Source organism: Dendrobates tinctorius, unplaced genomic scaffold (assembly GCF_039654945.1).
Source record: "Dendrobates tinctorius isolate UK_male_01 unplaced genomic scaffold, ASM3965494v1 ptg000081l, whole genome shotgun sequence".
Classification (NCBI taxonomy): domain Eukaryota; kingdom Metazoa; phylum Chordata; class Amphibia; order Anura; family Dendrobatidae; genus Dendrobates; species Dendrobates tinctorius.
This window is the reverse complement of record NW_027361749.1, coordinates 9,034,183-9,047,049: the sequence shown is the minus strand read 5'-3', so window position 1 is coordinate 9,047,049 and position 12,867 is coordinate 9,034,183. Positions and strand designations below refer to the sequence as shown.

General features: G+C 43.7%; 1 protein-coding gene across 1 annotated transcript in view; it reads left to right on the top strand.

Moving 5' to 3' along the window:
* Window positions 1–12,867, top strand: part of KLHL14 (kelch like family member 14) — a 122,275-nt gene that overhangs the window by 28,039 nt on the left and 81,369 nt on the right. The window contains exon 3 of the mRNA XM_073583733.1: window positions 2,278–2,399. Coding sequence (XP_073439834.1) covers window positions 2,278–2,399 — 122 coding nt within the window. The remainder of the gene's footprint in view (window positions 1–2,277; window positions 2,400–12,867) is intronic.

Below are 12,867 nucleotides of genomic sequence, written 5' to 3'. Positions count from 1 at the left end.
GAGAGAATCTTATTTCTCATAGTCTGGGAGTCCTTTATGTGTTTTTTAGCAAACTCTATGCGGGCTTTCATATGTCTGGCACTGAGGAGAGGCTTCCGTCGGGCCACTCTGCCATAAAGGCCTGACTGGTGGAGGGCTGCAGTGATACTTGACTTTGTGGAACTTTCTCCCATCTCCCTACTGCATCTGTGGAGCTCAGCCACAGTGATCTTGGGGTTCTTCTTTATCTCTCTCACCAAGGCTCTTCTCCCACGATTGCTCAGTTTGGCTGGACGGCCAGGTTTAGGAAGTCTTCTGGTGGTCCCAAACTTCTTCCATTTAAGGATTATGGAAGCCACTGTGCTCTTAGGAACCTTGAGTACTGCAGAAATTATTTTGTAGCTTTGGCCAGATCTGTGCCTTGTCACAATTCTGTCTCTGAGCTCCTTGGTCAGTCCCTTTGACCTCATGATTCTCATTTGGTCTGACATGCACTGTGAGCTGTGTTGTCTTATCTAGACAGGTGTTCGCCTTTACAAATCAAGTCCTATCAGTTTAATTAAACACAGCTGGACTCCAATGAAGGAGTAGAACCATCTCAAGGAGGATCACAAGGAAATGGACAGCATGTGACTTAACCATGAGTGTCTGAGCAAAAGGTCTGAATTCTTATGACCATGTGATATTTCAATTTTTCTTTTTTAATAAATTTGCAAAAATTTCTACATTTCTTTTTTTACAGTAAAGATGAGGTGCAGAGTGTACATTAATGAGAAAAAATGAACTTTTTTGAATTTACTAAATGGCTGCAATGAAACAAAGAGTGAAAAATTTAAAGGGGTCTGAATACTTTCTGTACCCACTGTAGATAGGTAGATAATAGATAGATGATAGATAATAGATAGATAATATAAATAGATGATAGATAGATAGATAAGATAGATAGATAATAGATAGATAGACAATAGATAGATACATACATAATAATAGATAGAAAACAGATAGATAGATAATAGATAATAGATGAATCAGATGATAGAATAGATAGATAGATAGATAGATAGATAGATAGATAGATAATTTAAATAAATGATAGATAGATAGATAATAGATAGATAGACAATAGATAGAAAACAGATAGATAGATAATAGATGAAACATGATAGAATAGATAGATAGATAATAGATAGATAGATAGATAGATAGATAGATAGATAGATAGATAGATAGATAGATAGATAGATAGATTTTGTGGTTGTCCACATAAGGAAAAGCGATCGGACTGTATAAAATATAGTTTCTGAATTTTGGCTAGAACATACAAACCCTTTTAACGCTATCCCCGAATTTTGTATAATAAATAAATAACACAAACTTGGGCCGAAGCAGCACATAGACTCTCATTTACCAGGCAGACTTGAACCTTGGAGCTTGCGGGCATATTGGGAATCACAAGCTTGGTTAGAAAAAAAAAAAGAGAATTTCCTGCACTCAGTGGGTGGGTTGTCACACTGTTATATAGTTGCCCCCAAGGGACGATGGCAGAGCAAAATAGCAGAAGGATGGAATTAGAGTGGCTTTAGCACAGATGAGCAGGTTTCTGTCGCTGGATCAGTGGAGATCACTGGCAGGGCCCCACTCCAGGGAAGCTTGCAGCTATATGACACATTCCCACTCAGTGTTTTAGCCACTAGTGCATGGGGGTGGGGGAGCAGGAGCGGAGATGATCAAGATCTATAATGTAAGAAGCCAATATGTGGCCTGTAATGTACATCATCCAGTGAGTGTCGCCCGCTCGCCTATCATTCTACCCCCACAGCTAATTACTCTGGAGGAACTTGTGTAATCTAAGTGCTCGCTGAGCTTTGTCTCCTGTCTCCCAATATAACCTTTACCATTTTTCAAGGTTCTGTAGGTGTAAAACGACTTATAATAATGATCTGACTAATATGATTTTTGATGTGTAACTTTAATGCCTAACCTTATCACAACTGCAGGGCATTTCATGAGTGCTCAGCTGTAAAGAGCCATGATTTATAGGGATAACAGGAGAAAAAAAGACGGAATTCTGGAAGGAACCTTAGACAAATGGCATCAGAGGAGCTTTTTATTTTTCCTTTTGACTAGTAAGGGATGTTCAGTTGTTTTATGAGCGCCATCCTGCTCAGACCTCACCTCCAACTTATTGTGACATGATTATGTGTAGATGCAAGAGCCATTAAAGTAGATTACATCAGGACACCGGCATTGTGGAAATATGACACGGCTCATTCTTCTTCTCTTCTGTTTTGGGTGAAGAATTCGATCCAACAAGAAGATGTTATTATTAGTGGGAGGACTACCTCCGGGACCGGACCGACTGCCCAGCAACCTGGTCCAATACTATGACGATGAGAAGAAGACATGGAAGATACTTACAAGTAAGTTGTTTGGGGTCTGGTTCATATATATACTTTATATTGAAGAACTGAATTTGATATACATTGTTACTGCATTATAATAATCGACTTAAAGGGGTTAAGCTTTATGTGACTGCACACTTGTGCATCCTCACATGGCGGCCGGTCATGTACACGTCCATTGAGCGAGGCCGCCCCCATCTAGTCGGAATGTGACATTTTTATACATATCGCGTACTTGCAGTCACATGACCGCTCGCTGCCGGCACCAGAGAATTCTAACAGCGAGTAATGTGAGCGATATGAGGATTCACAAGTCCGCAGTCACATAGAGTGGCTTCAGACTTGTAGCCAAAGACCAAACAACCCCTTTAAGATAATGCTTTACCTGCCATGGTATACAAAACCTTACAGATATATTCATATCATCATACTGGACCAAAGTGAAATACCGCTCTTTAAAAATTCTGTGCATCTATATAGTCAAAGTAGATCTGTCACTGGTTTTTAAAATAGCAAATATTAATAAATTGATCTCCTAGGCCTGAGGAGGCTGATTAACTTACTTTCAAAGTCTATGTCTGATTAGACAAATAAAGGTTTTTGAAACATTTCTCTCTTGATGCTAAATGACCATATTATTGTAAGCAATTTTTGTATTGTGAATTCTCGCAATATATCAACGACGAAGAGGTTTTCCTCTGCTAGAATACTGATCACCTATCCTAAGGATACATGATTATATGGTAAACTGTCTGTTACCAAGTACATGGTAATCTGACAATTTGAATAGCCCCTACATATTTTGTGACACCATAGAAGACGTGTGATCACCTGCTATTTCCACTAATTGCCTCTACTTCCACCAAACAGATTCTAGAGATCAACTGTTCACTTGGTTGTTGTGATTTAAAGGGGTTTTCCCATCAGCAAAGTATATTTTAATCCACAGATTTTGGGATACAAATACATTTCACAACTGGATGTGTTAAAAAAAATGTTCCTGTGCTGAGAAAATCTGATCTGATCACACCACATCTCCTGGGAAGGGGAGGACGCAAAAGAGAGGATACAGACAGGCAGCACGGGATCACAGATGATTCTTTCTGTGAAGTAAAACATTTACATATAGTTTTTAAATATGTTTTATTTACCTCAGAGAAAGAATGATCTGTGATCCCATGCTGTCCTGTCTGTATCCTCTCTTTTGTTTCCTCCCCTGCCCATAAGCTGTGGTATGATCACACCATGTTCTGTACGGTCAGACACAGCCATTACACAGCACACAGCAGGGACACAGTCATAAGATTATCTCAGCACAGGAACATTTTTTTAAGACAAATACTGTTTATACTTGAGTATAAACTGACCCGAGTACAAGCCGAGGCACCTAATTTTGCCACGGAAAACTGGGTAAGCTTATTGACTCGAGTATAAGCCAGGTATGCATTATCCCCACATCTCTGTCCTGGTATGTGGCTCTCCCCGTCCTGTCCTGTTATGTGTGGCTCCTCCTATTGTATGCATGGCTCCCCCGTCCTCCCCCTTGTATACATGGCTCGGTGTCCTCCCCCTTGTTGTATACATGGCTCGGCGTCCTCCTCATCCTCCCCCTTGTATACATAGCTAGGCGTCCTCCCAGTTGTATACATGGCTCGGCGTCCTCCCTGTCCTCCCCCCGTCCTCCCCCTTGTATTCATGGCTTGGTGTCCTCCCCCTTGTATACATGGCTCGGCACAGCTCGGCTCCCCCTGACCTCCCCGTCATACTCACCCCCTACTGGCGCGGTCTTGACACTTCCCTGCTTCTCTGTTGTCCCGGTGAGGTAGCTTCTTCCTGTGTTCAGCGGTAGTGTTGAGCATTCCGATACTGCAAATATCGGGTATTGGCCGATATTCGCGGTATCGGAGTTCCGATACTGAGTTCCGATATTTTTACAATATCGAATACCGGAATCGGAAGTTCCCATAATGCAATGAGCCAGTTGAGGATCCTAAGAAGTGTGGGCACATCCTGTAGGCATGCTGAAATGATGTCATCATGATGCGTTATAATGGAGTGTGGGCGGTGCATGGGCGGAGACTGCGTGTCTGTGTGTGCGGGCGGGGTCTGTGCGTGACCATGGGGGGTCTGTGCGGGCCTGCCGGGGGTCTGTATGGGCCTCCCGGGGGTCTGTGCGGGCCTGCCGGGGGTCTGTGCGGGCCTGCCGGGGGTCTGTGCGGGCCTCTCGGGGGTCTGTGCGGGCCTCTCGGGGGTCTTTGTGTCTGTGTGCAGGCATCTTCCGATGGGATTACAAGTCCCATCGGGCTATGCCTGCTACAATGACAGTGATTGACACATTAGCCAATGATGGGACAGTAGTAGTCCCATTATCCGGCTAATGTGTTTAATGTAAAAAAAACACAAACAAACATGCATACTACATACATACATATATACTACATACAACATACATACTACATACAACATACTACTACATACATACATACTACATACATACATACATACTACATACAATACTTTCATACAATACATACATATAGACATACAGTACATATAACATAGAGTACATACTCACCATCACTTGTCACTTTGATCCCCGAAGCCAGTGTCATCTGTAAAAAATATTAAAATAACAAACAACCAATATACTCCCTGATCCGCAGAAATCCACGAGTGTCCCACAACGATCTCCCCTATAGAACAGTGACATCTATAGGACCTTCAGTGACACACTGACAGGAGACAATGGCTCCTGCAGTGCATCACTGAGAGGTTACTATAGTTCACTGGTCTCACTTTATGGCAAAAGCTGCGTGGGAACTTTCTCACACAGCAATGCCAAAAGTGAGACTAGGGACTATTTTTTTACAGTGGCGGAGGAATACAGTGCGGAAGAATACCTTTCTCCCGTCATTGTATTCCTGGAGCCCCTAGAGAGCGGTCGCGTCAGCTGATGCTGCTGTTCTCCACGGGAGATCGTCGTGGGACACTCGTGGATTTCTGCGGATCAGGGAGTATTGTTTGTTTGTTTGTTATTTTAATATTTTTTACAGATGACACTGGCTTTGGGGATCAAAGTGACAAGTGATGGTGAGTATGTACTCTATGTTATATGTACTGTATGTCTATATGTATGTATTGTATTCATGTATTGTATGTAGTATGTATGTAGTATGTACAGTGGGGCAAAAAAGTATTTAGTCAGCAATAGTGCAAGTTCCACCACTTAAAAAGATGAGAGGCGTCTGTAATTTACATCATAGGTAGACCTCAACTATGGGAGACAAACTGAGAAAAAAAAATCCAGAAAATCACATTGTCTGTTTTTTTTTCATTTGATTTGCATATTATGGTGGAAAATAAGTATTTGGTCAGAAACAAGCAAACAAGATTTCTGGCTCTCACAGACCTGTAACTTCTTTTTAAGAGTCTCCTCTTTCCTCCACTCATTACCTGTAGTAATGGCACCTGTTTAAACTTGTTATCAGTATAAAAAGACACCTGTGCACACCCTCAAACAGTCTGACTCCAAACTCCACTATGGTGAAGACCAAAGAGCTGTCAAAGGACACCAGAAACAAAATTGTAGCCCTGCACCAGGCTGGGAAGACTGAATCTGCAATAGCCAACCAGCTTGGAGTGAAGAAATCAACTGTGGGAGCAATAATTAGAAAATGGAAGACATACAAGACCACTGATAATCTCCCTCGATCTGGTGCTCCACGCAAAATCCCACCCCGTGGGGTCAGAATGATCACAAGAACGGTGAGCAAAAATCCCAGAACCACACGGGGGGACCTAGTGAATGAACTGCAGAGAGCTGGGACCAATGTAACAAGGCCTACCATAAGTAACACACTACGCCACCATGGACTCAGATCCTGCAGTGCCAGACGTGTCCCACTGCTTAAGCCTGTACATGTCCGGGCCCATCTGAAGTTTGCTAGAGAGCATTTGGATGATCCAAAGGAGTTTTGGGAGAATGTCCTATGGTCTGATGAAACCAAACTGGAACTATTTGGTAGAAACACAACTTGTCGTGTTTGGAGGAAAAAGAATACTGAGTTGCATCCATCAAACACCATACCTACTGTAAAGCATGGTGGTGGAAACATCATGCTTTGGGGCTGTTTCTCTGCAAAGGGGCCAGGACGACTGATCCGGGTACATGAAAGAATGAATGGGGCCATGTATCGTGAGATTTTGAGTGCAAACCTCCTTCCATCACCAAGGGCATTGCAGATGAAACGTGGCTGGGTCTTTCAACATGACAATGATCCAAAGCACACCGCCAGGGCAACGAAGGAGTGGCTTCGTAAGAAGCATTTCAAGGTCCTGGAGTGGCCTAGCCAGTCTCCAGATCTCAACCCTATAGAAAACCTTTGGAGGGAGTTGAAAGTCCGTGTTGCCAAGCGAAAAGCCAAAAACATCACTGCTCTAGAGGAGATCTGCATGGAGGAATGGGCCAACATACCAACAGCAGTGTGTGGCAACCTTGTGAAGACTTACAGAAAACGTTTGACCTCTGTCATTGCCAACAAAGGATATATCACAAAGTATTGAGATGAAATTTTGTTTCTGACCAAATACTTATTTTCCACCATAAAATGCAAATCAAATGAAAAAAAAACAGACAATGTGATTTTCTGGAATTTTTTTTCTCAGCTTGTCTCCCATAGTTGAGGTCTACCTATGATGTAAATTACAGACGCCTCTCATCTTTTTAAGTGGTGGAACTTGCACTATTGCTGACTGACTAAATACTTTTTTGCCCCACTGTATGTATGTATGTAGTATGTATGTATGTAGTATGTATGTAGTATGTATGTATGTAGTATGCATGTAGTATGTTGTATGTAGTATGTATGTTGTATGCAGTATGTATGTATGTATGTAGTATGTATGTTTATTTGTGGGTCTTTTTTTTACATTAAACACATTAGCCGGATGATGGGACTACTACTGTCCCATCATTGGCTAATGTGTCAATCACTGTCATTGTAGCAGGCATAGCCCGATGGGACTTGTAGTCCCATCGGAAGATGCCCGCACACAGACACAAAGACCCCCCGAGAGGCCCGCACAGACCCCCGGCAGCCCGCACAAACCCCCGGCGGGCCCGCACAGACCCCCGGCAGGCCCGCACAGACCCCCGGCAGGCCCGCACAGACCCCCGGCAGCCTGCACAGACCCCCGGCAGGCCCGTACAGACCCCCGGCAGGCACGCACAGACCCCCGAGAGGCCCGTACAGACCCCGCCCGCACACACAGACGCGCACAGTCTCCGCCCACGCACCGCCCTCACTCTTCCCCCCTCCCGAACTGGATGTACAAGGAAAGAAAGGGTTTATTTTCATTCCGATATTTGTGTCCCATTGACTTGCATTGGTTTCCGGTATCGGAATCGGCGATACCCGATATTTTGGGGGTATCAGTCCGATCCAATCCGATATCGGAAGGTATCGCTCAACACTATTCAGCGGTCATGTGGCACCGCTCATTAAAGTAATGAATTTGTGCTCCACGCCTATGGGAGTGGAGACGCGTGCATATTCATTACATTAACGAGTGGTACCATCTGACCGCTGAATACGGAAAGAAGCTGCCTAACCGGGACAACAGAGATGGAGGGAGGATGTGCAGCGACCGCGCCAAGAGGGGGTGAGTATGATTTGACAGCGGCTGGTTCCTGCCACTCCTTCACCCCCTCCCCCGCTGGCTTTCTGGGACAATGACTCATGTATAAGCCAAAGGGGGCGTTTTCAGCACAAACAAATGTGCTGAAAATCTTGGCTTATACACGAGTATATACGGTAATTGTAAAATGTATTATTATTCCAAGATCTATTGATTAAAATGTACTTTGTTCATGAGAAAACCGTTTTACAGAGGTTTTGTCCAGGTGGCACAACCCCATAATCAGATCTCTTCTGCTTGCATTAAATGCCATTGTTTGTACCTTAGGCCTTATTCAGACATCTGTGATTTTTCTCGTAAAAAAAAGTTAATCACACATAGCACACGGACTGCACACTGATGCCATCCATGATTTATTTTGTTAGTTTTGCATCGGTGGTGCTGATAAAAATGGATATGACTCAGTGATTTTTGCTCTGACACATGGTCCTTATAAAAATATGAATATGTGAACAGCACCGTAATTGGCTATAATAGGTACGTGTTCTATGGGAGAATATCACAGAACGTGAAACATGGACGTCTGAATGAGGCCTTAAGCAGATTTTGGCTCATTTCCACTTTAGATAACATTATGTACATTGTTCTAGTCTGAGTACAGGTATTTGTAATAGATTCCATTCTGGATCACTATACACGTTCTTCAGAAAATTTGAGATAATATTTCATATGATAAGGAATGTTTGACTTCGTGTAGTCATTATAGTAGCAAATATTTATTAGAATAATTGTGTCAATTAAGAAAACGGAAGCAAGGGTAGTATATAGTATACAAGGAATGGCCTGCAGCAATCAATTAGATTGTAACTTTTTATTGTGTCGTTTAAAAATTAGCAATAAGCATGAGAGTGATTACTATAATTAGTTTTGCTCTCTGTTACAAGTTTCATGTGTGTTCCTAAATGTGCTTTACTCAGTTTAATCTGTGCAGAAATTTTGCATGTATCATAACACTTCATCTTCCAAAATTTTGCAATAGGTTAGGGTAAATAAAAAGTTGGATAATTAGATATGACGTGTTGCATCCAGTTGGTATGTGTTTTCCTATCATTTTCTTACAGCAGGCCTAATTAGCCAGTACAGAGTATGGCTGCCTTAGAAAGAAATATGGAGGGTGCTTTATGGTTTTTAGGATTTTCCCACAACAGATTCATGCCCTTAGGTTCACCTGTAAGGGCACAATCAGATGGCCTTATCAAGCAGACCGAGATCAGAATGCAATGCTCGGACTGGCTGTTGGCTCCCCTGGTGTGACCGCACCATTGAAATATATGAAGATGTCATGTTTGGGCCGGGAGAGCCGCCAGCCAGTCCGAGCATTGTATTCTGATCTTGGTCCGTCTGACTAATGGAGTGAAACCTCCACCAGGGGGAGCTTGTGAATGAAGAGAGGTTACACACTAAGCGTAGCAACACTGAGCAACCGCACAGGTGTCACAGGTAATGAGAGAGTGGTCAGACGAATCGAGTCAGAAACTATCAGGAGCAGATGTACCAGAAGTAGCAGCAATACACGTAGTCAAAATACCAAGCCGTGGGTCAAAAAGCCAGACATGAGCGCGGGGTCCAAAAATGTGAGACGGAAGACATGGTCGGGATACAAGCCGGGGTATCAAAAGCCAGACAGAGAACGTAGCAGCAGAGACAAATACCAAGAGACAGGGTCAGAGATCAGTCCGGGTCATACACTTGGATACAAGTCAAAGGCAGGAGGAGCACCAAGGTACAAGTGTCAGAGGCTCTGAACTGGAAGCTAGAGCTATCACTAATACTGGTCAGCAGGCTGTGACGGACTGAAATAGCCCAGCTAGCTCCAGAACGAGGCCGAGGAGATTAACCCCCGCATGACCAGTCCAGAGAGAGAACAGCAGAAAATAAACTCTGGACTGGACCATGACAACTGTGTCCTAAGGGTATCTCGAACGATCAGCCTTCGAGAACAGTATGGTTTAAAAGCAAATTATCAGATCAGATGCACAGAAGTATTCATCTGACGGTGCTGATCAACTTCCTTTTGTTACTGATTCTTCAATAAAATTATATAAAAACAGTTGTAAAAGTAATTAAAGAAATGTAAAAATTCATAAATTAATGACGGATCTCTTGGAGTATTGTTCATATGGGCTCTCCAATGCTCTGGAACACAAAGCCATAGGCACACTATATGAAGCTTTATCGTGCTACCATTCAGCACCATATTATGCACATATTCTCTCCTAGAACCAATGCTTTAATGGAAAATATTGGCATACAGTGACATCGAAGAAGCATACAGGCATTTTTTCACAAGAAAAAAAGCCTTCTCCGCAAGATAAATAGACATGCTGCGGTCTATAAAGACGTGCCGCATGTCCAGTTACGCAGGGCCACCGGGTGTGGCTGTGCACGCATAATGGAGACAGGATTTCATAAAATCCCCTCCACTTTGCTGTAACATCTGGACTCTGCGGATTGCACACTGCGGCTGTATGCGGCGTCCAATCCACAGCAAATCCTGAAGGAATTCTGACCGTGGAAACATACCCTTACAGTACGGAGTTATAGTACGTGTATGAGCCTCTGAAGGGTATTTGGGTTTTGGTGTGCCCTTTTAAATATAAGATTCGACAGCCCCTGGTTTAAGAATGTTTTCTGCTGTCGCCACCTACTGATGGTGGAAGGAATGCAGATATATATAGAAAACAGTTGTGGCATATGTGTGCGCTGCAGCAAATTACCCACGTATTTCTCTCTACTGTATCAGTTCCTCTAACACCAGACAACAGACATCTCTGGAGTGGCAATCCATTTCACAGTCACATATCTGCACTCAGACTCCTCTGGGGTGGCAACCATCATAGTCAGGAATAAGCCTATTTGCTCTCCTCTGCTGTGGCTGATCTGGTGGCTGAGATATTTTACCCTTATGGCAAGGCAGATGCACTCTTTGCTCACAGGAATAAGGCTCTCTGTTCTTCTCTGAGGTGGAACATCATTTTTGTAAGAGGGTGATGAACTTATTTTTGTCCCTCTTACAACCTGGAAAACTACAGTTTTATTATTCATGGAAGAAAAAAGACACTGGGGACACAGTCACTTACAGAGATATCTCATCACTGCAATGTGAACATAGAGTACAGACAAGTACCATAGACCGAAACATTCAAAAGTTTATTTTGCAATGTGTACAGTGGCTTGCAAAAGTATTCACCTCTTGACATTGTCCATGTTTTGCTTCCTCATAACCTGGAATTTCACTGTTTTCTTTGGAGGGTTTGCATCTGTTCATGTAAAGAACATGCCTACAAATGTGAACTTTGGTTTTCTTTTTATTGTGAAGAAAACAACAAATAGGACACAATAACTTAAAACTTCAGTGTGCATAACTGTTCACCCCCTATAGTCAGTACTTGTAGCGCTTCCTTTTGCATCAATTACAGCTGCAATTCACTTTAGATAAGTCTCTATGAGCTTTCCACATCTGGCCACTGGGAATTTTGCCCATTCCTCAAGGCAAAACTGCTCCAACTCCTTCAAGTTAGATCGGTTCCTCTGGTGAACAGCAATCTTCAAGCCTGACCATTGATTCTCAATTGGCTTAAGGTCTGCTGTGCTTTGCCTACGCGACGCCAAAACATTTACACGTTTCCCCTTAGACCACTCGAGTGTTGCTTAAGTAATATGCTTTGGGTCATTGTCTTGTTGGAAGGTGAACCTACGTCGTAGTCTCAAATCACTGACAGACTGAATCAGGTTTTGCTCAACAATATCCCTGTATTTCGCACCATCCATCTTCCCTTTGACTTGGACCAATTTCCTTGTCCTTACTTCCAAGAAATATCCCCAAAGCATGCTGCTGCCACCACTATGTTTGACGGTGGTGACGGTGTTCTTGGGGTAATGAGCTGCGTTGGTTTGGCACCAGACAAAGTGTTTACCTTGGTGGCCAGAAAGTTCAATTTTGGTCTCATCTGACCACAGCACCTTCTTCCATACGTTTGGGTAGTCTCCCACATATCATTTGCAAACTCCAAACAAACCTTACAATTTTTGTCTAAGTAAAGGCTTTTTTTGGCAGCTCTTCCATACAGACCACCTCTATGGAGTGTATGGCTTATTGTAGTCATATGGGCAGATACTCCAGTTTCTGCAGTTCCTTCAGGGTTACTTTTGGTCTCTGTGCTGCTGTAGAGGTGGGTGGGCCGAGCTGGGGGGTGGTCCCTCTTCTTACCGCACAGAGACAAAACAGAGACAAGATGGAGGCAAGTTCAGGGTGCAACAGGTCCAAGCTTTATTCTCTGGCCGTCCACTTGACAGCCTCCACAGTGTACCGCACTTCAAAGCAATACACTTTACTTTGCTTCCCTTGTCGGCCCTCCGTTTCCAGAGCCGCTTCTCACACCGTACTTTATACTAAGGACGTGTCTGCACACACCGTCCCCTCCTCACTCATCGATGCTCCTGACAGGTCCGTCACTGTGGCCGCCTTAGGCCCGTAAACCAACAGCGCTTCCTCTGATCAGTCATCGTGTCAAATACGGTGTCTCACACCCAGTGCCTCGTCCCTTCTGCGGTTCTTCCTGTCAGGACCACCCCCCTGACGTTCTCTCTCCTCAGTCCCCCTGGTTTAGATTCTCCTCACAGCGCACAGACTGTCGCAGTCCTCCTGTCACTGGAGCTCCCCCTGGGGACTGGAACCTTCTGGAACCCTCCCTCAGTATTTATAGCTCTCCCGGTCCCCTGTCACTGTAACCACGCCCCCCATGACCAACGGTTTCTAAAGCCCTAAGCTGTTGTCAAGTCCTTTGCT